The following is a 26,552-nucleotide window of genomic DNA, read 5'->3' on the forward strand; positions in this document are numbered from 1 at the left end:
ATCCTGGAAGTTCTTTTAAGCATCTTTTTCAGACAATGTAAATGCAGCATTAAACACCACACAAGTTGTTAGTGATGTCAACAGACGGAGACAGCAAGCGATGTCCCTACCTCCTCTAGTGATGTATCAGAGATGCCAAAGCTGCTGAGGCCCATGTCAGCAAGCGTCTCCTCCAGCTCCCTAAACAGGCTGGCATACGCTCGGTGTTTGAAACCCTTACTAGGGAGCAGATAGGTCAACTCCTGGCCAATCATCTCGATCAATGTGGCTTCAGGGACGTGGTGGTGGATGAGGCTAGAGATGCTGTCTATATCTCCTGGGAAGAAGATGGAAAATCATCAGTTATGGAGTAGCGTAGTTAAGAGTAAAATATTCCCAAAAATAGCAGAAACCAAGAAAAGGACTAAAGAAGGGGAACTGCTTATTATGCCAGAAACAAAACAAAAAAAACACTATTATTCAAGCACTAAAAGGCATGAGTGAATTTGTGCTTGAATCATTGCATCTAAAATATAGTGTCCTTAGGCAGAGTTAGGAGGAAAAGGCACATGGGTCAATATCAACACTGAATTATAAATGTGAGAAAATGGTGTGTTTTGTTTCTGTATCTGTTTTACAACTTGGTTAAGTGGGCCAGGCATGAGAATATCAACTAGTGCACACTGACACTCACACACAGGTTTGTACTGATATACTTGTAAGGACCTTCACTGATGTAAAGGGGCCCTGAAAACTGATTTTCTCAATCAACATCTCAATATGAGCGATAGGGAAATATGTTTTGATTGTTTTACATTGGAGATTTCTGTATTTGTATTTACGTCTGTGATCTTCTTGCTGGTTTTACATCGGCAAGTCTTAAAAGGGGGAGGATTCAGCAATATTTGAATTAAAAGTTAAAAGTGTTAAACTCTTTGTTAGTAATTATTAAAGGATGTTTTTTTTCTGCCATTGAACTTTGATTGTTGCTTATTTCATTATAATGATTAATTATACATAGAGAAATACTTAATGTGTGAAACCAAGCCTAACCCTAATTCCCTAGTTATAGGGTTCCCTAAATCCCCCTTAAACAGCTCTTAATAAAGAAAGAAGAAATAAGGACTAGTCAAAATGTCCACACTTTCTACAAATGCCCCTTACTCATAGGGTCTAAATCTAAAATGTTTCTCAATAAGTTACAAGTACAAGAGAACACATGCACAGCAGTATACACTTACCATCCAGAACTCTGTCTATTTGCTGGGACTGGTTCTGAGACTGATCTTTGTAACTGGTACAGATGGAGCAGGTACAGGAGCAGTCTGAGGCACAGTCGCAATCATTCTGATGGAAAACCGCAAAGCAAAAACACAAAATTCTAAAAATCCTGAAAAAAACTGAAACTTTGACGTAAGAAAAGCGGGTACTAAATAAACAGACAGGGCAAAGAAAACGCACATTGTAGTTGGTGTTCTGGTTGATTTTTGTAAAAGATCAAGCTTACCTCCTTCTTCTTGAGATCCTTCATCTGCCGTACAAGTGTCAAATAGAAAGCCAACTCCAAAACTGTTCTTGAGGAAGAGGGGAGATCCGCAACAGTGGAGTTGTCCTTTGGAGATGATGGCGATGCGGTCACTCAGCAGGTCAGCCTCATCCATGTGATGAGTGGACAGAATCACTGTCCGGCCTGCACAAAGGGTCAAACTTTTAATAGTAAAAGTACTTTTTTATTTTTGTCATTTGAATCAAATGAGCCCATTCTAGATGAACAAAAAGTATAAATTACCATAACTTTAAAGTGCTTTTGCCAACAGATTATTGATTTTGTGACAGCAATTTTTGCTTTTGTTGTAGCAGTGTAGCTGAATTTTTCCATTTGATCAGTTCACTACTTAATTCAAGTGCCTCAGGAGAGCTGTAAAGCTGCAAATGATTTAATTTCATTCTTCAGTGTCTTCAGTGTAGCATTAAAAAGTGGACCTTAAGGGTGACATGTATACTGGTTGGGTAAAATATTAATCTAAAGAGGTAAAATATTGACCTGGGAGCTAAAACGGGGAGCTTAATGGGTTAATTGACAGTTTTCGGCAGTGGCATTTTTACCAGTCCTGTATTTTAGTAGGAGGTCCCAAATTGATCTCCTGGAATAGGGGTCCACTCCTGAGGTGGGTTCGTCCAGGATCACGACCTTTGATCCTCCAACGAACGCCATGGCAACTGACAGTTTCCTCTGCATACCGCCTGCAGAGGGTGTGAGACGCAATTGTTCAGAGCAGAAACGATGATAGAGGAATGAATGAAATCATCTCTCGCTTACTTTCACAAACAGAGAAACAAGTGGTCCACCTGAGAGGTTCTGAGCCTCGTCGTCTCTCTTGTGAGGCAGCCCGAGGTCCACCAGCATGTCCTCGACCTCCCTTGCTGCCTCCTCCTGAGTCCGACCCTTCAGCAGTGAGTAGAACAGGATGTGCTCTTCCACTGTGAGACTGGAACAAAAACAGGGCAGTGGTAATAAAGGATTTTACAGAGGAAGAGTGTAACCTTTTGTTTTGACAGTTTTTTGAGTGGTTGCTTTAAAAGCTGGGAAAGTCTGGACGGGAAAGTGCATCAGTAACTCTGGCTTTCAGCAACTGCTGTCAAAGTCGATGTTTGAAGAATGTGCATTGATTTGAAGAAAGTCTGTTCCTTTCTTATTTTGCTTTTTTTTTGCAGTACATGTTGGAATAACTGTATGCATGTTATTTTTTCGACTTTCATGCATATTTGCACTGAAGTGACTCCAGTCCTGTCAGCAGCATCTTTAATGTAACTCACTGTTTGAAGAGGATATTGTACTGAGGGCACATCCCCATGGAGGAGCGGACGGTGTCCATGTCAGTCCTTATGTCACTTCCATTAATGTAAGCTGTGCCAGATGTCGGCGGGAACAGGCCAGTCAGGATGGACCTGGACAGAGCAGAAGCACATTCAAGACCAATGCCATGACACAGGAGTTGCCAACTTTGTGCTAGGATCTTCAGAAAATCATCACCTTGCAAGAATTTTTTAATAGATATATGAACCAGCCAACCTCTGAGCCTGCATATAACTTCTTCTTGTTATTTTATCATAAGCACGATCTTCCTCTGCCCATTAGACAGGCCTCTTCATTGTCTGTTTTTAAATCTCGATTTAAAACCCACTTCTTCTCCTTGGCCTTTGACACCAGACGTTGTATGGTTAAACTGTATGGCGATCTTCTCTTGTTTTATGTCTCTTAACTTGTTTTATTTGTATTCTGTTCGTATTGTATGCCTGTGTGAGTTACGTACTTTATGTCTTTATATATTCTTCTGTACAGCACTTTGGTCAACTTTGGTTGTTTTAAAGTGTTCTAAAGTTTGATTGATTGATTGATTGATTGATTGATTGATTGATTGATTGATTGATTGATTGATTTTATGTACATCTTTTGAGACTGAACCTTTACTCCACTGTGTGATTAAAGAGATTTGGAACTTGTAACAATTTATTTCTAGCTTACATAGTGGTGGTTTTTCCAGCGCCGTTGTGACCCAAGAAGGATGTGATCTGGCCTTCATAGAAATTGATGCTGAGACAGTTGACAGCTGGACGAGAACTTCCATCAAACACCTTCACCAGGTCCTGAATCTGCACCCCCATCACCAGGCCCAATGGGTCGGTCTCAAAGAACAACTGGCCTGCATGGGAAAACAAAAAGACAAAGTTAACATTTTTATAGATATCCAGGGAAGGGTTAAACTCAAGGGCAATTGGACTTGGTTAAAGGTGCTCCGAAGACGTTTTGTCTCTCATTCGAGAGACTTCTTCAGTTCTCTCTGAACGGTACGGAAAAACACAGTTATTTAACTATTTTTCGGTATTTACTTTCTGTTCAGTCCAGAACTGAGTCTCATCGAGTCTTCGGAACACCTTTAACCAAGTCCAGTTGGCCTTGAGTTTAACCTTTGCCTGGATAACTATGACCTGGATGACTGAGAACCTTCACAGACACCTTTATAGATGCATATCGATTATATACTGGCTCAGTAGCTAATATAAATGAAAAGACTTTGAAACAAAAAACTAATTAAAAGAAAAATGTTTAAGTCCACCAATTTATGGGTATAACTAGAATATCACATGTCATTACTGTAAATATTCCTTTCCCTTCCTGTCACTAGCTTAACTGAGGCCTGGTACAATTAACAATAGAAAGGTTTGAAGATTGTATCACGTTTGATAAAGGTTGTCCAGTAATCTCCTACTCTGGTTTATGTTTTACATGCAACATCAAACTTGCAGTCTCCCTAATAGCAATAGTTGCCAGTTACTCTTCTGAATCATAATGAGTATGGACACAACCCCACCTTTTCTTTGTTTTGCCCCCTAGTATTGCCTAATCTCTTTTATGTGCTGTTCCCTTTCTGTTTTGTAGATCCAGGTGTGGTGTGTTACCCTTCCTGTCCACCAGATGTCCTCAGTGTGTTCCCCACATGCAGTGTGGTGTCACTTTCCAATCTCCAGTTAGTCCTTCTTTCACTGCTTGCTCTGTATTTGTGTCCTCACCTTCCCTTCCTAAGTCCTGACACTCCTCCTCCTGGACTGGTGTTTTCTCTTGTCGTTTCAGCAGCTCCCTCTCTCTCTCCAGTTGATCCCTCTTACTTTGGTGCTTACAGGCTTTCCTGCTGGCTGAACCATTACAGGTGTATGTCTCTGGGGAGCTCCTGCCTTCAACGTCCTTCCCAACGTTGTCTGGTTCAGGTTTCTCAGGAGCTGAAGAAGACAGTTAGTTAGGATGTGTTTAGTAAAGTTCTCTCTAGCACATGTGGAAAGTTCCCCTCTCACAGTGGACTACAATGTGGCATGTATGTGTATGTTGCTATTGATGGTTACAGTGTTTCTTGCATGTTAATGCCATCAGTGTGAAATGTTAACCAGAGGACATGTTGTGCACTCTCATCCAGCAGGTACACGGTTTGTATGGGAATTAGATGGAAACTTGCACCCTGCTTACATGTTTATGTTTTAGCTTATAACTGCTTGATATGAGATGTTTATGAAATATGATAAAATGCTAATTTAGATCTAAGGTCTAGAGCAGCAGTTACAGTTTTCCTCTGGAGGTTCTAGAAAATTAGCTTTTTTCTTAATTCAAATATTAATTTGTTGGATAGGATGGTTTCTGACCCTCTGCTGGCAAGATTGCACTCTACTGAACTGTCTCCTACCAAGATGCTGACTCATTTCCTGATGTGGGAGTCTTGGAGGGGGCTAGGGAGAAACTCTTTCTCATGGGCGTCTCAACTCATTATAAACCTTATATTGACCTTTCCAATAGAACTACAATCTTCCAGCAGGAATCCTAAGCTTTTCCGGAGAGCAGTTATTTTTTGGCAAAAAGTAAAGGGGCAGGCATTCACTCAGGTTTTTACTTGCAAAACTGAGTAGAGTGACAAACCTCCAGTCACAGGGCTGCTCCTCACCTATGAGGCATGTAAGAGATTTTAGAGTCAGTGATACTAACCTTGATCAGCCATTTCTGTGTGTGAGGGTGCAGATGTTTGCCAGTATAAGGACTGAAATGGGAAGTAGAATGGTCGACCAATGCCATACTGTCCTGTGGAGGAGAAATTTGATATAATCCTCAGTGTAATAAACTTGTGGTATCTATAAAGAGGTAAAATGCTGTAAATCGAAAATATTTTTTTTTAATCATTCAGTATATTAGCAGCCCAACCTGGGAAGACATTATCCAGATACCAGGCCAGGACGGCATAGAGGACAGCATCAAACACCATCATAAGGATGGAGGTGAGGAAGGAGTAGGTGTCTTTCTCTAACGGGCTGGTCATGATGTTGTTCCACTGCAGACCCAAACCCTGCTCCTCATACCGCGACAGGTACTCTGTCCCGAAGCCAAAGGCCACTGGAGACAGCAAGCTCTACAGAAGCAGGGGGATGCATACATTGCAGAATATCTACATAAAGAAATAATACTGCAAAATGATTTGTCTTCGGCAACACTAGTGGTTAAAACAATGATATACATCAGTTGACCTAGCTGCCTATATTGTCGCAACAGAAGAGACTTTTGATGAAAAGTTTGTGTTGTGATGATATTTTATGTGATCTCCCTTAAAAACATAAAATTAGTTTAAATACTCCCTACATTTGCAAATGATGGTGCTTAAACAGTATATATGCGTTTTATGTTAAATACGTCACACACACACAAAATAAACATACAGCAGCCAACTTCATGTTCTTGGTGATGCGGTCCTGCCAGGCAGAGCAGAGGATATGCGGCAGATAGAGGGTGAAGTAGATTATACCGCTACAGGCGGCTGCCAGGTTGGCCTTGTTGAAGAACACACTCATCAGAAAACACTGCATGATGGTGGCAACGGTGAAAGTCAGCAGAAAAAAGAAGACCAGGATGGGATTGCTGTAATTCAGCACCTTTCCACCCTGAGAGAAAAAAAAAAGATATATGTGGGATTATATTGAGGAGATTTTCACTTAAAGATCGAAACACTGCTGTTAACAAACCGAGTCAGTTCAACCATTGGCTGCATGAGTAAAACACTTCTCTTCATGAATAGATGAATAGAGCTTTTTAAACTCATCCACAAGAGGGAATTATTGTACGCTACAAAACTTTAACCCCCCAAACCAGCAAATTTAACTTGACCCTAGTTTCTCTGTCAACATGGCCTCCTTATTTCACCTTCTCTATCCTGTTTTCTCACCATGATGATAGAGGTGAGCAGCGCCGTACTTGCAGTCATCATGATAAAGCTGTCGATGAAAGCCGTGTACCAAATTACTCCGTTGTTCACCCCCATGGCTTTGAGAGTCTCTTTGAGGCGCAGCTCCTTCTCCAGCACAATGCTCTTCACAGTCATGGACACAGAGTAGATCCAGGCCAGCACCATGAACATGGGAAAGCAGCGGTTCAGTGTGATCATGAAGCTGGAGGAGAAGAGAGGAGCGAAGAGAGAAAAAAAAGTAAGGATGTGACCCCAAAACCTGATTGAGAAACCTCATAAAACCCATGGGAAGTATGATGGCTGCTGTTGTTCTTAAACAGGAATATTAACCTCTAGATTATTTCATTTACTTCTGGTCTTTTTGGTAATACGTAACATTGTGAGAAAGACATGATTGAAAAGGTGGATTCAAGGGGGAAAGATTGTAAGATTTGAAAATTTCAGACTTTGGTGCCATCCAGTGGGGATATCAAAAATAACACATTGACACATTTAAGCTCCTACCCCACTTCCAAGAAATTTGACCCGTAGACACTGAGATGAATATTCTGAAAACAAACTTCAGATAAACAATAACATACTTTGTTTGTCTGGTAACCTAAATTCTGGGAGGATGTACACGTGTCCTGATTGTGCTGGCATTTTGAGAGGGTAACACTGAAATTCTACATCTCAAACAGTTGATCAGTGAGTTAGAGAGTCAATCAATGAATGTATCAATAAATTACAGCTTCACATACACAGAAAAGTGTAAAAATGTGCCCTGAATATATAATAATAATAATAATAATAATAATAATAATAATAATAATAATAATAATAATAATAATAATAATAATAAAGAGTGCATATCCTTCAGTTTCAGATCAGCTATGTAATGTAATGTAAAATGTGGGGCCAATCAGTGTGGAGATAGACTAAATACTGTGGTTTTAAAATCAGGGTTTTTATAAAAACAATTTAAAAAAAAACTACAGTACACTGTCACTTTATTTAAGTGAATATCATGTACATCTATAAATGATTAAGTTTGTTTACATCATAATGTTGTATTACCTATATTTAAAAAAGCAGCTGCTAGTTAGACAGTGTGTAAGATTTTCCACAATTTTGCTGTTCTCTAATGCATCTCTCACACTTTCAGTTTAGTTTAGTTTGTTATCTAAACAATTATTTAGAATTTTCTGGATAAAGCGTGAATGATCTGCTATTACATGGAATCTGGTTCACTTACAGGTCATCTACATAGCACGGATATGGCATCTGCTGGACGTAGACGCCGAGTGGCCAGTCTTTGCCTGTGTGAATCTTGATAATGCCGTGTTCAATCATGTCCTGCAGGTAGGCAAAGCCTCCCCAGATATACTTCTGGTCCTCTATGGGATCTGCTCTGGGGCCAGGGTCCCAGTACCTGAGAGGACGACACAGAGGAGGAGGTGAGAGGTGGCTAATGATCTTATTGGTTAAAATTTGACCACAAGATCATTCATCACACAAACGGTTAAACAAACAATTTATTTAAGCTTTGTATTTGTTGTATGAAATAATCCAAATCACAGTCTCCATTCAAAACATTGTAATAATAAAACACTCTGAAGCCAAAGTCTCTAAAGCCACCCACACACACACACACACACGCACGCACGCACGCACGCACGCACACACACACACACACACACACACACACACACACACACACACACACACACACCACATACACACTGTGTTACTTAAGCAGATAAGTCTGAGGCTAAGCACTTTTACAATCTGATTATTCAATTGTATAGGGGCACGACTCCCACTGAGTCCATTTCAGCCTGCTGGTGCGCTGTAAACAGCTAAAACATTTAGTTCACCCCTGGAGCTATTGACAACATACAGCCTGTTTATGAATGGGAGATGAAAGGGCATTTGGGATTTGGTAGTCTAAACATGACTACCAAATGGTTGGATCCTACTCATAACTCCTGTGTGTACGCATACCAGTCAGCTTTAATGAAAAGGATTGAAGAGTACGTATGATTAGCCATTTTTCCTTTGCTAAAAAAATGTTTAGAACCCTAATTTCTTGTGTGATAAATTAGCTTCCACTAATGGCTTGGAAACCACGGCCCTTAAAGAATTGGGGATCGGTATCTGTCCAATCAGTTGCAAGATAAATCTGAGTAGTCACAGCACGATTAACTGGATAGGAAAAAAGAAGAAAAAAATTCTGCGACACAAAAAACATTCATTTTCTAATTTGTCTTGTGAAATACATGACTGTTTACATTACTTTGCTTTATTTTTAGGGGTCACAAGTAAAAGAGGTTGGGCAGTCCTCGTAACAAAACATCACTCCACACAGCTGCAACTGACCTGTCTTTGATCTTGTTGGTGCGTTCCACTGCGTCAATGTCCATGCGGATCTTGTACTTGACATGCGGGGGTACACTTGTGGTCCACGGAAACATGTCCATGAAGACCACGCCTGCCCAAAACTTGTTCTCCTCCAGCAGGTACAAGGCCTGATGGGTCATCTGGGACTCATCCGTGTAAGCCACAAACTTATCCAGATTGATACACTATAATCAGAGGAGTAAAGAGTGTTGTGGGTTTGATGTTGAGAAGATGTTAAATACTACAGCAGTAACATAGAATGCCATTTTAACTGCAATGTTCTTTCATATGCAGTTTGTGTGTGTGTGTGTGTGTGTGTGTGTGTGTGTGTGTGTGTGTGTGTGTGTGTGTGTGTGTGTGTGTGTGTGTGTGTTTGTTTCTTCTTATAAAGCTGCTTTTTTTGCAGCCAGCAATTTATAGTAATAATAATAATTTATGATACCATTACCATTACTTAATCACATCATATATTATTCTGGTGTACACTGTAAACATAAACTTGCTGACTCTGCTGCTATTAATTACACTACTGTTACTTTAACCACACCGCTGTCAGTTTAGCTCCTAATTTTTGTCCCTAAATGCTATTGTATAGCTTTTTTTATATTATTATTTTAGTTTTATATACCTCTTATTATTTATTTATTTTACATTTTACATCCCCACTGGGAATCAATTAAGTTTTATCTTGAACGATTAATCAATTAAGCATTGCCAAGAATATATATATACATATTGAATTAATCTTTACATTTTACGCACAATGTTAATGTACTGTAAACTACAATAAAGAAAGAAAACATGATTATACTCCTCAAACTGTTAAGGTTAATATTTGGTATTAGGACAATGAAAAAAAGTATAATTTGGGATCTGTATCTAAACTCAAGTATTGTTTTGGCACCAGATAAGTTTCAAACCCTACCTGGCCCTATTGATAATGTTGTATGTAGTTATTTTCAATTTTCTCTTAACAGAACAATCTTTCACTGAGATGATCTGGTGACATGGGAAAATCTGGGCTAGTACTATCAAATCTGCAGGGATGCACACACACACACACACACACACACAGGAAATATTATGCATGCACTCAGACATGCACACGTGTATCTAAACACACATGAGCACAACACCATACATCTTCACACAAACAATTGGACTCACGTTCTCACATACACACACATGCTCTCTCTCTCTCTCTATGAAACACACATAATTGCCATGTGAAAATCCCACCCTACACACACACACACACACACACACACACACACAAACACGGTGCTCTCTAACCCCCCACACCCCTGTGTACACCGTGTCTAATGTTTCCATTCACATTACTGTACAATACCCTGAGAGTGCTCAAAGAAAGAGAGATCACTTCCTATTCATCTTTACGGGACCATACATTCACAGCACAATAATGTTCATTCAGAGATGGGCTGAGAAGTTCCAATGGCATATTAGTGTGAGAAACATACCCCTGGCAGAGTGAGAGAACCTAATGCTAACTGCAGCAGTTATCCTATGGTCCAATGCTAGCTGACAGCTATATCTAATTGGCTAAACCGCCTGGGTTTGTTTGTGGGGCTCTGAAGGGTCTCGATGCTGAACTTGGAGACAAAGGACAGATTGAGATACCTACACTGAGAGGGCTCTCTCCAAAACCGCAACCCTTGTCCCCTTTAAATCAGTCGAGAGAGGAGAGAGAGATAGAGTGATTTGCCCTCTTTTATTTCGCAGGCACAGGGGGCTGTTTCAATCCAGGGCCATACACTAAAACAGCATTGAGCTCATAGGGGGGGTGACTCACTCCCACCTACTCTCCACTTCATCACTGGCTCCACAATGAGAGCAAAGGAGGGGGGTGACAGCAGGCTTGTTTTCCCCACCTATTAGCCTACAGGATGGGAGAGCGGCTCTATAGCCATGCTAAGTGGTCTGCTCTGTTTCAAAGGGGCCTGGCTGCAATCTCCTGGGAGCAGACCTGGAAGATTGATGTACCTGTCTGGAGAGCTGAGAGTTGGACTTACAAAAAAGGCTGAACACTTAGTTCTGGGAATAGGGAATGTGCAACATTCGGCAAAATAGCGAATGGGGCAAAGAAGAAAAAACAGACAGTGACTAGATAGATAGGCAGTAGGCAGACAGACAGACAGACAGACAGACAAAGATAGAGATAGATAGATAGATAGATAGATAGATAGATAGATAGATAGATAGATAGATAGATAGATAGATAGATAGATAGATAGAAACTTGTGTCTTACCTCTCCATACTTGTTGAACGTGCGTATGATCTGGTCGGCAATGTTAAAAATGTTCCTCCAGTCAAAGTTGGGCATGTCCGCATCCCTGTTTTCCTCTGGACCGTTGTACAGAAAGTTAAGAATGTGTTTGGTAGTGAAGTCAGTGTCCTCCAGACTGTTGTCTATGAAGTGCATCACTGTCGGGTTTCCCAGCGTGTCCTGCAGCGATTGAGCCAGAAGCATAGTTACTGCGTGTAATAAAGACATATTACATATGCAAGAACAAGTGCAATTTAGTTAGCTGCATAGTGTGTTATGGAAAATCAAAAAATGCCTTTGGGTTTCAAGTCATAAAAATAATTCCTTTTTTACGTAATTGAATGCAATTTCAAAATGGCAGCATCATGTTTGACAGTATTGCATGGTCAAACTGAAGGCTGATTGTGCTGCTGTTGGTAAACTTTTGATTGGATGAGTCATCGTACATGGTAGAGGTAAGTGCATCCAGCTAGCTGGGTAGGTTGCCTGCAGTCTGTAAAATTCCTTAAAGAATTTGTTGCTCGATTTTGACTTATATCCATCTCATGTTATAGATTGGTACCCCTGTTTAGTATTGGTTGCTTCTAACACTGGCTATGTTAAAAGTAAGGCTTATTCTACTATTGTACTAAATTTGAGCATAACACTAAATTTCAAATACTTTCAAATGTACTGATGTTGGCACTTTTATTGGATGTGTGTAGTGCCAACAATTATTATCATTTGCATCTTAATTGAATGAGAATCGGTGTTTGCAGGTGTGTCAAAAATTCCTACCCTGATCATGTGCATCTGGACACTGTTGTGGAAGAAAGTCCAGAGCTGAGGTCCCAACTCCTCCCAAGCCTTGCCCATGTTCTGCAACCTCTCCAACTCCTCAAATGTTGTGTTGGCCTGCACACACACACACACACACACACACACACACACACATTACACACAAATGAACACTATATCAAGTCAATACACATTGATGTAAAGTGTAAAGCAGCAGTGAGTAAGCACAATCTACATATAACTTGTGTGCTAAAATCAACTGATTCTGATTCTCATTCTGATAGTCAGACAGTTGACAGAACAGAGATCCATGAAACCTGAAATGTTCATGTATCTAAGCTCTAAACTGCAATTCTCTTCAAAATAGTTAACACACAAGTGAACAGTCACATTAGGTAATTTCCTAAACTCCTCTTGAGGACTTTTTGTGTCAGGACCACTGAATGAGATGTGACAGACTGACAAACATTCTGTTTTTCCTTTCAGTGCTGCACCCTCACATTTAATTTATTGTTTAATTCTCCCCTCCTCTTCCCTTCCCTCACTCTGCAGTAGATTGCCCCCCTATCCCTCCACCCTCCACTGCTTCAGTAGTCAGCTCATTCCTAAGAAGGGTGGGGGTTTGGACGCATAAAAACAGATACATAGAGTGGGGAAAGAAATGGAGAAGGAGAGAAAAAGTCAGTAGAGAAAAAGAGAGAGGTGAGGGGTCGGGCTGGAGGTGGTCCCTCTTACACTCTTTAATATCTTGTGGACGGCAGGGGAGTCGGGGGTGTACAAAATCTTTCCCATCAGCAGGGGCTTGACTGAATTCCACACAATTTTTGTGACAGGGTTGGACTCCAGGGTCTGCATCAGGGCGTTGCAGGACGGACCTTAGGGTAGACGAATTGCAAAAACAGTGAGATTAGAAGAAGAAGAAAAGTAGATAAAAGAAGAAAAGGACAAAACAAAAGAGATAAAGCATATATCATATTAAACTTTCTTATATCCTCCACACTTGGGTTGCATTCAGATGCTATCAATTAAGTTACCGATAGCAGTCACATATGCTAAATTAGTCAATCAGTGCTTATAAAACAGCTTTATGGTGGAGATTTCTAGACTCTTCTTATATGGCAAACTCGATCCGTGGTAACACTTCTGGACTAAAATAATTGATGAAATAATAATAAACAAAGCTGTGATGTCAAAGATGTGTACCGATTAAACACTACTTATTCATTCTAAACAGGTTTTCAATATTCATTATGTAAATTTGACTAATGATCGTTGTTCTGTTGTTGGGGATTATTGCTCCACAATGCAATGCGTGAATTTGCAGAAATAGAGAAGCTGCTCACAGCTGCTTTCCCTTGTTGAAGTTTAGTAGTAGTCTTCCAAAGTGGCAGTTTAATTAACTTGTATTTCATGTCATTAAAGTTTACTTTTTATTCAAACAATTAGCAAAAAAAACAAACATAATAAATGGATTGAAAAAAAGGGTTTGTGCTGGTAGTTATATAAACCCCAAATGTGTGCATGAAGGTGTTCACCCCCCCCCCAAAAAAAAGAAAAAGGTGAAATTAGTTACTATTAATTAATTAGATATGAAAAAAAGTATTTAAAAATCATTCTAAAGTACATTAGCATAAAATCGAGACAAAATAGAATAACCAATGATTATTTGAACTGACGATTAAAATAATATGAGATACATATATAAATATGTAGGCATCTCATATCCTTATGGCAAAAGGGAAAATACATTAACTTCCTGTATTAAATAACAATTCATCTACAGTATACGCTATGTATAAGTATAAAGTCCATACCATATACTACATACTATAGAGACTATTGCAGTTCAACACCTCTTCACTTACTGGCAGAGTCGTCATACACATAGTTATGGTTCTTGGTGCCGTTGACCCCCAGAAACACCTTGTAGTTGTTGTCCTCATACCAGTTGAAGGACAGGACCCTGGAGCCACCTCCCTCTGGGTATCCACAGAAGAGGCTCGACACAGTGGACATCAGCTGGGGGAATGAGGAGGAATCCCCGGCTTGAAACAGAGAAGAAACCGCCTTTAGGAGCTCCTGAGAGCTCTTCCGCTCCATCAGCTGTAAAAAGTTACACAGAGGGCCAGTTGAAAGAGATTCTCTCAGTGGTCAACGTACCGGTTAACATGATACAGTTTAAAACCTTCTACCTTCAGCTTTATTATGTGTGTCACACGGCTGATAATAGGTCAGTTTGAATTTTGAGTTTTAAAACATGGGAAGTACAAACTAAACACTGAAAACATCAGTGCTGAAATTCAAAGACAGGACCGTCTGACAATGAGGGTACAGTGCTAACACTGAGCCACAATCCAAATTTATATATTAACAGGATTGAGAGGCTACAGCCTGCTAGTGGCTCTGTGAGCCTATACACAGTGGTGCTTTGAGCTAAATGCTAATGTCAGCACACTAACGTGCTCACAATGACAATGTTACCATGCTGATGTTTAGCACATACAATGTTTACCATGTTCACCGTCTTAGTTTAGCGTGTTAGCATGCTAAAATAAGCTAATTAGCCTCAAACACAAGCCACAATTTGGGCTAATGGGATTATCGTGAGTTTTGCAAGTAGGATTCATCCTCTGACTGTCTTAACCACATTTCATGGCAATCCATAGTTGCTGAGATATTTCAGTCTGGACCAAAGTGGTGGATCAACTAACAAGACCGAAATTGCCATGCCTAGAGCCATGCCGCTAACATGGCTAAAAAGAACCCTTTTAAATGTGTGATTTTTGGAATCATATATCAAATGTCAAAAACAACTTCACAAAAATGTAATTTACTCAACACAGCGTGTTGACGTGTTAGCATGGAGCACCGTGATTTAAAAGAGACACACCTGGGGGCCAACCACCACCCCAAAAGCTTGTTGTAGGCTACTGTAGTTTACAAAAAACATGATAAATGGCACATAAAAACCTGGCAGCATCAGATTTACACTTTTTTTTTTAAATAGTTACTGGTGTTTACTAGACATAAGATGAATGTGTGCAGTTACACAAAATTAAACTGTAAAGTGCCAGAAAGTGCCAAAAGTATTTTTTTTAAAAAGGCGATCTTATTTAAATTGTATCCTGTGATTGAAAAGTCCCTGCTCTTTTAATAACTACCCTGATTTGGTAACACCAAAAACACCAGGTGCTACCACACTTTAAATTACAATTCATTCACTTCCAAAAATGATTTGACCCCAGTCTGATAAAAAGTAGTTACACACTAGTTATGTTATGTTATGTTATATACTGTAACTTTGATATTCTTCGACTTATGTCTGGTCATCAATGTTGCCAACCAGGGTTAAATATCATCCTATCGCCAACAGGAATGTATGAAGCAATGAAGTATTGCTAAAAAGTGTAAATAATTAGCTTTGAGCGATTTGACCTTTTTATCCGATAATTATCTACAGGGTAGGGATATTTAAGTCCATCATTTTCATTCATACTGTATAAATAGCATTACATAAACGATCACTAGAAAACAATAGTTTGAAAGATAAGCAAACATGTTGTAGTGAGGCCTCTCCGCACATCATGAGGACAGTCTGAGGTTGGACTAAATATCCTCCTATTGATGGAACAAAAATAGCCTCATCCAAGTGCATTTCTACCCGGTATGTATCATTTCCTTTCTGAAGAAATAGCAAGGAGGCTGCCAGTAATTGGAGTTTTATGTTTGAGTCTTTTTGTTGGCAAGATACTAACACATTGATCCAATGATATAATCTAATAATAATGAAATCAACCTAAAATGTCCACAAAGTGGCCGGGTTAGCTCAGTTGGTAAAGCAGGCGCACGTATATAGAGGCTTATTCCTTGACGCAGCGGCCGCGGGTTCGACTCCGACCTGCGGCCCTTTGCTGCATGTCATTCCCCCTCTCTTTCCCTTTCATGTCTTCATCTGTCCTGTGCAAATAAAGGCCTAAAAATGCCCAAAGCAACCGTGTGAACACACACACACAAAATTGAAAGGAAAGGAAGGAGAGGTGAGTAATAAGAGCATTTGGCTCGCCTTTCTGTCACCACGGTGATACGAAGGTCCCACCTACAGGATGTGTCACCTCAAAGGAATGTCTCTCTCTCGAAAGCCACCCTCCCCTCTCTCTGTCTCTCACCCAGCCTAAGGCGATGATGGGATACACTACCCCCTGGGACATACAGTGAACGTGCCGAAACACACAACACAACCCCAGTCGTGTGTGTGTGTGTGTGTGTGTGTCTGTGTATCTGAATTAGTATGCAACTTTACAAATTGGATGTGATCCATAAATGCACACACCAAGATTACTAAAAATTTTTATTGTCTATGTCTATTTTAATCTCTAATCTATACTAAACCTACAATCTATTCTATTCAATTGCTCTACAATATCTTTATTTTCTATTCTATCTTGTTCTGTTCAATTGTATTCTATTCCTCTACAATATATATTCTATCTACAATATCCATATTATTCTATTTCTTAACAATATCCATTCAATTCTGTTCTATTATATTCCTCTACAATATTTATTATATATATTTTTACAAAATCTACAATATTATATTTTATTCTGTTACAATATCTATTGTATATCTCTACACTATCTATCCTATTCTATTTCTTTACAATTCTGTTGTATTCTAGTCATCTACAATAGCCATTCTTGTCTGTTCTTCTATCAGAATCAGAAGATGTATTGTCATTGTACAAAAATGAACAACAAAATTCTTAGCAGCAGTTCACCCAGTAAACAAATCTAAATAAGAAGACACAAAATAAATAGTAAAACAATACAATCATAAATAGAAAGAAATATACACACTAAAAGTACTAGTTATTGCACATGGTCCGTATGTGAAGGTGTGAATGTGTGTGTGTGTGTGTGTGTGTGTGTGTGCGTGCGTGTGTGTGTGCGTGCGTGCGTGTGCGTGCGCGTGCGTGTGTGTGCGTGTGTGTGTGTGTGTGCGTGTGTGTGTGTGTGTGTGTGTGTGCGTGCGTGCCGGGGAGGGGGGTGCTAGTGAGTGTGTGTGTTTAGTGTGGTGATGGCTTGTAGAAAGAAGCTGTTCCTGAGTCTTTGTCCTGGTCCTGATTGACCTGTAGCGCCTGCCAGAGGGCAGCAGGTCAAACAGTATTCTATTCTATTCCTCTACAGTATCTATTGTATGCTTTTCTATTATATTCAATTTCTGTACTATTCTATTCTGATTTGTATTGATTATGTATTAAATAAATAAAGTGATAAAAACACATGCACACCTATATGTACATGTCATTTGAGACACAATCTGTATGTGCATGCACACGCACGCACGCACGCACGCGCGCACACACACACACACACACACACACACACACACACACACACACACATATCAGACATCACACCAGACATGAGCCTACAAAGACATATCAGTTCTTGTACAGTTCACATGTAGGTTAACACACACATGTACACCCCACATTGTTGAGCACATCACTCAGCCTCCTCTGTGAGCGATTCTCCAACTGGGAGCAGCGGAAGAGGCGAGTTTCCTGCAGGGCTAAAAATACTGGTGCCTCTGATCCTGCAGGACTGAGGAGAAGAAGAGAGGAGCAAGAGCAGAAAGGGATTGATGGACTTTGGAGTACTTACAACTCGGATCTTGTCCGACGTCGCATTTAGAACCCGACCCCAGAAGTGCAGGTCAACCCCCTCTGAGCTGCTGTCCATAACCTTAGGCATCTGGGGAAACAAAGCCACAACATGCATCAGTCAAGTGAACAATATTCATACAGTGTTTAAAAAATGAAATGAATGCAAATAAACTGAGAGGTTAAACACAAGTTGCTTGTTGTTCTTTTGTATCAAAACTATCGCTGCTCTGTTTAAGTCATGTCCTTGTGATGACCTTAGAGGAACCAGTGAAACAGCAATCCTGTTTCTGTACTCAGACTGTACAACCTGCAATCTGCTAGATGAAGCCAGGCCTTCCCTTTTTGCCGTGTCATTTGTGTCTAATCTGTATGTATGGAGGAAATGAACCTGTTTCAAACTTGAAATCTATCAGTTGTTCGATATGGGAACCTCCTTTCCCTAAACTTCCTTTAATGACTTCATCTTGAGAAACCATTGGCCGTAGGCGTTAGAAAAGGCCTGGTCAGAGTGCTGAGGGCTACGGAAACCCCGAATGCAAAGACAAACACGCACATGTGATATCCTTCCTCCTGCATTCCTCGCACTTGCATTTCAATGAATGAAGGAAGGAGGGAGGCGGTGCAGGGGCAAAGAGAGAAAGCGAGGGAATAGAAAGGAAGGGTGTTAAGAGGTGGATGGGAGAAGGGAGTTAGGAGCGTAACAAGTTATTACAAGGCAGAGGTCAGCAGTGTGGTAATGGGCTTAATATAGCTAAGAGGTTAAATGCAAAGATCACCACTAAGATGCTACTGCTAGATAAATAAATTAAACAATAGAGAATGACAACTGATTAAAAAACGTTATAGTCAAGCTAATAATCAATAACCACTCTGTGGATTTCGGTTGTCCGTAGTCATTTAGCCTATCACTTCAACATCCATTACATCTATTAAGGCTGTACCTATTTAATGTAACAAATACTCAAGTCGATTCACCCTTAGCTATTTGATTATGGGTTTCATGTCCAAAAATCTACTCCAGCTTCTCTAATATTCAGATTCCTAATGTTTTTTATGTCCTGAAGAAAGAAGTAAGACCCTGCAGCCCTGTCATACTCTTACTGTTTCAGTCAGGCTTTTTAACAACCCAATAACCAGGTGTGCTCTTTGGACTGGCACATGTTGCTAATGTATTTATATGAGACGCAGCATCACATCTTACAGAATACCTCACAGGCTGTAGGCGGGATCTAGCTAAGCCCATTAGAGAAACAGGCCAAGAGGGATAATGCTATGCCAACACCCTGAGCCACTCACTTAGACTGAACACTAACACATATACAGAACAAATTGGAAGGTGTCAAGGGGGAAAGAGTTTAAATATAGTAAAGTTTGTTGATGTATCTGCTTTCTTTTAATGTTGATGTTTATTTTCTTTATTCTTCTATAAAATATGCTGAGATACATCTACTTCTGAAAGGGGATATATTTCACATATATATTCATAAATTCAAATGAATAACAAATACAAATGTCTTTTCCTTTCATTAAAAGGATGATCTGTGACTTGTGGTGCCACTCAAAAAACAAAAACAAAGCTCCGTTGTTCTGCCTCCTATACATTTCTTGCTTTTCGTAAATACATGTGTAAACAATTGGAAACAGAGCTCATGAAAATTCCAAGCCCCAAAATAAAGCCAGTGATTCAGTAAACAGGTCTGGCAGAGTCCCCTGCAAGCTATAATCAGCCCCTAGGCCTCACATGCAGTCCTGGCATCACAAGCAGCTCTACATAGAACAATGAGCCATCTGACAACATACCACGCAACAAAAAAATCACTATTCTGAGCACAAAGCATCACTGGCACATTTGCAACATGTACACAATCCAGAATGTTTGCTAGAGCGGTTAAAGAAACAATATCACAGTATCAACTTTACACTATTTTGTTTCTGTAAGGAAGTCCAGCGAGGTATTTCCAGACCAGTGGGGGAAAACAGTTCTATGAAGGTGAGTGGGGCATGTTTTCCTCTCCATTATCAACCTCTGTTGATAATAGTTTCCTTTTAAATTTATGACAACATTAACAGGCTGATTGCACTGGACACAACTCAGCTTTTAATTCATGGATTCATACTGTATTTAACTGTCCATCTTCATTCTCTGCAAAATTTTCACTGTAAACTTACCTGATTTGTCTTAAAAAATATGAAGGGAAGTGTGTCTTTAAAAGATAAGTCTGGGGAGATTTCATTTTTTTCTTACAGTCAACAAATCCCATTATCTGTGTATCTATAGTCACATATATGTTATTGCTCTGTGCCTTGGAGCTCGATTGTTGTCCAAAAATGATTAAAAGCACATCAGTCAACCACACTGTTGCACTGGGTGACATCTCCATTCATTACCATGAACACACAAACTGTAGTGTATTTTAACTCATTCCTACATACACTGTCCTGCTGCCAGAAATACCAGCTAGTGCACCAAATATGCAATAATTCTCCTGTGCACTTATAGCACTTACATTATGCATTATCCTATTGTTATATGCATAATGTATCCTAAGTACTGTTTTCTAAAAACTACTTTAAATGAAACATAAATTTAAAGATGTGTTTAAATATTGACTTCTGCAGTTGGCCCAATGGACACATTTTTTTTTTTTAAGATTGTTTTTGGGGCTTTTCCACCTTTAATTTGACAGGACAGCTAGGTGAGAAAGGGGGGGAAGATATGCAGGAAATCATCACAGGTCAGATTCGAACCCTGGACATCTACGTCGAGGCATAAACCTCTCAGTATATGTGCACCTGCTCTACCACTGAGCCAACCCGGCCACAGGAAAGGGAGAGAGTATTGAGAGACAAATTAACACTTGCTAGACCATCTGCCAGGAGAGGAAGAGGGACATCATTTTTTTCCGACAAATGCAACCCTCAGCGGATCTTCTTTAGTAGAAATAACGACTGCCATGTGAATAAAGAAAGTAAAAACAGGGAGGAAGGGATGTAGGTAGGATGTATGTAAGGAACAACATCCACTATACAACAGGAAGCAACAAAGGGCATCAGAAATACAGTATAATATAACCAATTTATAAACATTTATAATAGAAATACATGAAATACAACGAATTGCGTACCAATGTTTGTTTATTAATTTAGCAGGGACACTGTCAAAGCACAACTCACTAGTTTGAAGATTTTGTAGAAGTCCAGATTAGCATAGAGGACGTCCTCTATCTTCTGCAGCCTTTGCTGGCTGAGGGCACACATGGCGTTGCGGACCCCGTGGAGTCCCATGCGACTGGGGAAGATGATGAAGCGCTCCAGCAGGGCCTGGCTGCAGGCTATGTCTTTCAGCTGCAGCTCTGGGATACCAAAGGCAAACTGGGGAATATAAAAACAAAAGAAAAAAGTGGAATGCTGGCTTAATTGTGTGTCAAAGAGTCATGAAATATCATTACAATGACCTCGAAATATTTATTTTAAACCATGGAAAAAAATATGTTTGCCTTCAATGTTCTTTTTAAATAAGCCACGTTGATTGAATATCAGTCTAAGCTTCAACTCTCCCCACTCATCCCTCAAAACTGCACCTGTTCGAGTCGTATTTCTGCATTGACGAGCTGGTAGACTATAGACTCCGGGAGGTTGGCGTTTTCCAAAAGGAAGGCCGTGAAAACCTCGTTATCCTTCAGAATATCATCTATCTTCAGCCCACGGCCTAGAAGAAACATCACAAGCAGAGAGGGTGAAATGTTAGAACCACTAAAGACAATATTGACCCGACCAGCATTGGACTACACAGAGGAAACGATTCAAAGCAAGACAGATTGGCAGCGATTTTCAGGATGTTTCAGGGAAAGTCCAGTGAGCAAGAGGATGTGTGTTTATACGCATATCCCTGCCAGAAGGCTCAGTTAATTTCAACTGAAGTCATATAAAGAAAAAGCTTTTTATGTGTGCCTTTAGGCCATGAACATTCCTGTGTGTATTTATGACCACAATAAACTGAATACCATATTACTTTGTGTAACTGTCACACTTTTACAATAAAGGATAAGTGGTTACCCAAACAGTAATACAAATGTATAAAGTTTACATTCAGTAGTTGGAAATGCAACATGTATCATGTCAAATGATGGTGAAAGATTACTGCTGCTAATGCACACAAACTAATTTAGCAAAATTATACATAAAAATGAGAAATTGAAAGTCGGAAAGATCTTTTAAAAAGAAAGTAGAGAGTGAGGTGGTGCCATGACGAACACAAGACACGAAACAGCAACAAAAAGAGGATGTGCAGAAAACAAGACAAAAAGGTTAAGATCAAAGTGTAGCTCACATTTCCTGTCAGAATAAGAGTTTTGTCAACAGTCTTTTTCTCTTCTGATTACAGAGTTGAGAGACACTCAACGAATGCGCTGCTGTCTAAACCATTTCTCACATTTGAGCTTTACCTGACACCATAGATGGGTTGGTGCGTAACGTTTCCATGAAGTTTGAGAAGGAAGACATTTCATGCCAAAGCTGGCCGAGCTGCTGGACCTCTGCCTCATTGAGCAGAAGCTCCTGGACATCAACATAGAACCGTGCCAATCTAGAACAAGCCAAACAACACACTGACTTAGTTGAATTTAGTTCTAGATTATATAGAATGTTATACTGTATTGTTTTATTATCATACCAGCTGAAATCCGATCTATTTTAAAAATGCGAAAAATAAATATTTAAACGTATATAAAAAAAAATAATAAAATAAATAATTCAAGAAATTACAGTTTTATGAGGTTTCTGGTAATGTGGAGGTTTACAAGGTTAGAGAGTGATATGATTAGGCTTACACTGAGTTGTTATAGTTGGAGACAACGCCTGGAGACTCTCCTCTGGTTGGATATCTGAAGCAGGGGTTGTTGATGTTGCAGAAGATGCCCTGGATCCAGGGCAGAATCCCTGCTGAAGGCATGGCCTTGTTGGGGAAATGACCTGAAGAAATAGACAACACGTGAGGTCTTGTGAAGTGATTTAAAAAAAAAAAGAGTTGCCTAAAGGTTAACATGTGCTCTCCATGAAAAGAATTCCATCACTTTCACATTAGAATTGTTTCTTGATTTTTCGAAGAAGAGATGATTAAAATAGCTTGTTAATAAAGAGGCTTTTTCTTACATTCATGTTGTTGGTACAGTGGATTGGCCTTCCTCAGCCACACCAGCCCAACGAATAACAAGACAGGCCAGCAGATCTCAACCAGGAAGCGGACCTGGACAGAAACAAGTAGAGTAGGATATATATACACAAAGAAAAACTGTTTTGTCCGACCCCAGTTACATAAACGATAATACCTTCTGTCTCTTGCGGAGGGTCCAGTTTTTCCACAGCAACAGGCGGATTTGAGAGCCTGTCTTCATTGCTCCGCAGCTTTGCCCCTGGAAGGGGTCATCAGACTGTGACAAACCTGCAGATACACAACTCCATCAGTGATGACACTCTCAGTTGGTAACTTCTCACAAAGACATTGGACAATGTAGACCAGATTGACCCAGAAAGACCCAGGATTCTTAGATCTGGTCTTGAGACTACTTACATTTTGTGTTTGACCTGACTTTAGCATGATTTTCTAAAACATTTTAAGATATATTTTACTCTGCATGGTCGCCCCCTTATCTTTTTGTTGTTGCTTCTTTTAGTCTTTGTTCACTGTCTCCAAAGAAACTTGTGCTTTTATGAAAAATGAAATGGCACTTCAAGATATCCACTACTACAGGTCAATCCCTTGACCAATGGTAAACGTGTTAAAACTATTATATATGTTGCTTTTTTTGTGTATTTTCACAGTCTCTAAAGAAACTTGTGCTTTTATGTTAAAACTATTATATATATATATATATATATATATATATATATATATATATATATATATATATATATATATATATATCAGGAAAGACCTATTTATTAGCATTGGTCTTGAAATGAACCTACTCTGGCTTTGGTTTTGACCTGGCCTTAGCATTCACTTGGATTTGTTTAAGGTGGTCTTAACTACAACCTTGGACATACCATCTTTCAAAGTACTTGGAGAGCATACACCCTGCTGAAGTGCTCCTGAGCAAAACACTGCCAGCTTTAAGGTATATTGTGTATACATGTTTGCAAAAGGAGGGGATTTCTCTACAGGAAAATACATGTTGCTATAACATTATCAACATATATAGTCCAACACCGTTATTAACAACATATAAACATGAGTTGGTATGTGATTGATAAATGCAATTTGTACCTGTTCTTTCATACAGACTTATCCCAAAAGACAAATTCATTTTGGAACTGAATACTGACAGCAACAACAAACACTCAAATGCCAATCAGATGAGAATGTCGGACATGAAAAGTAATTTGTTCGGAGTGACATGTCCACTAGATTACCGCAGGCTAAGGATGCAGGGACATAAATACTTGTCTAGAAAAACAAGAAGACAAAGACTGTAAGACTATAATGAGACAGTAAATGCTATGATTATGTCTGACTTCTCTGAAATCACCTTATTACTCAAACAGTAATTACACAAGATTAGCAGAAACGTAGAAATATTTTAGCATCCACAAGGATCTGTTTTTAAAACCATTACAGTATATTAGAATCTAGGCATTAGAAAAACAGTAATTAGCAACCACGTCTGTCAGCTCTTACAAGATCTTAAGAGCACATCCTATTTTGTCAACAAAGGAACATAAGCAGTTGATTCTTACCTCTTATGGAATGATATAAAAGTCGTACGACATCTAGGGAAACAGGTTCACAAACAAGCTGAAGTAGTGGAAAACATTGAGCAAGGTAGAAAGAGCTCTGTATAACTCCAAGCTGCCCACTCTCTCTCCTCTGCCTGCAGCAGGTCAGCAGCACTCCTAATCTGATTGCGCTAATCTCCCAGCTCAACATGGGCAGGCAGAAAAAAAGACAACAGTCATCCATTTTGAGGGAGAATTAGGGGGATATCAGAGAGGAAAAGAGGGATACTTGTGGAGAGAAAAGGCGGTCCTGTGGTGGAGAGGGGTTACAGCGAGAAGTTAAAATGATTGTCAAAGTGTCCATGATCAAGATTTACCTGCACAGTTATTGTCACTCTGCAAGAAAGGCTTTTAACTAAATACCTACAAAATAAATCTACACAAGAGATTTGACATAGTTACATAAGAGATACCAGCCTCAGAGATAAGACGTTTTTGTTTCACACGTCTAAAATGACTCACTCCTCTGAGCAGCTCAACATGGTGTAGCAGGTGATTAGGTTGGGAGAATTGAAACCTTGACAGTTGGACATTACAACCACTTGGACCTGCTGTGAACTGTGTGTACAACAGACACAGCTTACTCTAAAACTGCATTCTCGAGGCTTAACCCTGCACAAACCCAGTGGCTAAGGGAGCTTGGTGTATACCACGTCACATAACTCCAATGTGTCTTTTCTCTGATTTGTCAAATACAGCCAATTATAGCAAAACCTCTGACTGCATCCATGGTAAAATAAACAATATGATGCAATGTCACAGGAAGTATCAATACTAAATAATACATGAATGTATGTCTACAGGGCTACAGAAAACAATATCCCAAAAGGTTTCAGATATATTGCAACTCAGGTTCTCTGAGGCACTGAACAAACATTAGAATAGCGCTGAAACGATTAGTTAATGAGCAGAAAACTATTGGCAACTAATTTAATAGTCCATTGCTTGAGTAATTTGTCAAGCAAAATATTCTGTTTCCAGCAGGGCTGCACCGAATCCAGGATTCGGATTCGGCCGAATATTGGGCTTTTTGACGGGGTTCAGTTTCTGCCGAACCTTAGAATTTTTTTCCACCGAACCTTGTACAGCTTGCACTACCTGCGCTACGCTGGTCGACGTAATGACGCCGCCGTTGACTGCGGGAAGGTGTTTGCGTAGGTGGACCGTTCAATGCAGTAGGCTATGAGAAAGTGAAAATGGAACTCGTGAGCAGAAAAAGTGTTGTTTGGCAGTACTTTCAGTCAAAAGAAGGCGATTCAAGTCGAGCTTCATGTTCAATTTGCAATGCCGATCTGTGACAAGGACCCTAAACAATACACCACATCGCCACTGTTAAAACATTTGTGTATGAAACATCCGAAAGAATACGAGTTATGCATCGCTGTTTACTTCATTAATGTGTTTACTGTGTTAACGGACTGAGGATGTGATTAGGATTAGAGAACCCCAAAAATCTTCCTAGTTTCCAGATTCTTAAATGTGAGAATGTTCGGCTTTTCTCTGCAAATTCGTTATCTTTGGGTTTTGGACTGTTGGTCACATAAAACATGTAATTTTTCTTTATGCGCTAGGAAATTGTGATGGATTATTTCATAATACTCTGTCATTTTAGAGACAAGAAAAATCAATTGAGAAATTAATAGATAATGAAAATAATCAGCAGTTGCAGCCCTATACAGTATCTGCCACCATTCCACTCTCTTTCTCCAATTTGTCCAATACAACCACGAATCTGATTGTATACATGTTTGAAATACACAAAAGACTGTCATTTAAAAAAGGGACAGTGATTTGATCCATAGCATAAATAACACACATAAGGTAATCACACTTATAATGGTTCTCTGGGTTCACCGTTTCTCTGAGGCACTGAACAGAAAGCTAAAAAAACAACTCAACTGGAACAGAAG

General features: G+C 39.6%; 1 protein-coding gene across 1 annotated transcript in view; it reads right to left on the reverse strand.

The window, feature by feature from the left end:
* Positions 1-23,261, reverse strand: part of LOC144527057 (retinal-specific phospholipid-transporting ATPase ABCA4-like) — a 39,148-nt gene extending 15,887 nt beyond the window's left edge. The window contains 26 exon segments of the mRNA XM_078264921.1: positions 111-316; positions 1,221-1,326; positions 1,487-1,534; positions 1,536-1,669; positions 2,086-2,223; positions 2,329-2,468; positions 2,797-2,928; positions 3,506-3,683; positions 4,552-4,758; positions 5,510-5,602; positions 5,723-5,927; positions 6,232-6,453; positions 6,735-6,957; positions 7,990-8,166; positions 9,114-9,319; positions 11,405-11,602; positions 12,200-12,316; positions 12,935-13,074; positions 14,065-14,302; positions 17,867-17,956; positions 21,043-21,240; positions 21,450-21,577; positions 22,314-22,453; positions 22,698-22,839; positions 23,020-23,113; positions 23,196-23,261. Of these exon segments, the coding sequence (XP_078121047.1) occupies positions 111-316; positions 1,221-1,326; positions 1,487-1,534; positions 1,536-1,669; positions 2,086-2,223; positions 2,329-2,468; positions 2,797-2,928; positions 3,506-3,683; positions 4,552-4,758; positions 5,510-5,602; positions 5,723-5,927; positions 6,232-6,453; positions 6,735-6,957; positions 7,990-8,166; positions 9,114-9,319; positions 11,405-11,602; positions 12,200-12,316; positions 12,935-13,074; positions 14,065-14,302; positions 17,867-17,956; positions 21,043-21,240; positions 21,450-21,577; positions 22,314-22,453; positions 22,698-22,839; positions 23,020-23,113; positions 23,196-23,261 (3,966 nt within the window).
* Positions 23,262-26,552: the final 3,291 nt, after the last annotated feature.

The sequence above is a fragment of the Sander vitreus genome, chromosome 12, assembly GCF_031162955.1.
Source record: "Sander vitreus isolate 19-12246 chromosome 12, sanVit1, whole genome shotgun sequence".
Taxonomy (NCBI): Eukaryota; Metazoa; Chordata; class Actinopteri; order Perciformes; family Percidae; genus Sander; species Sander vitreus.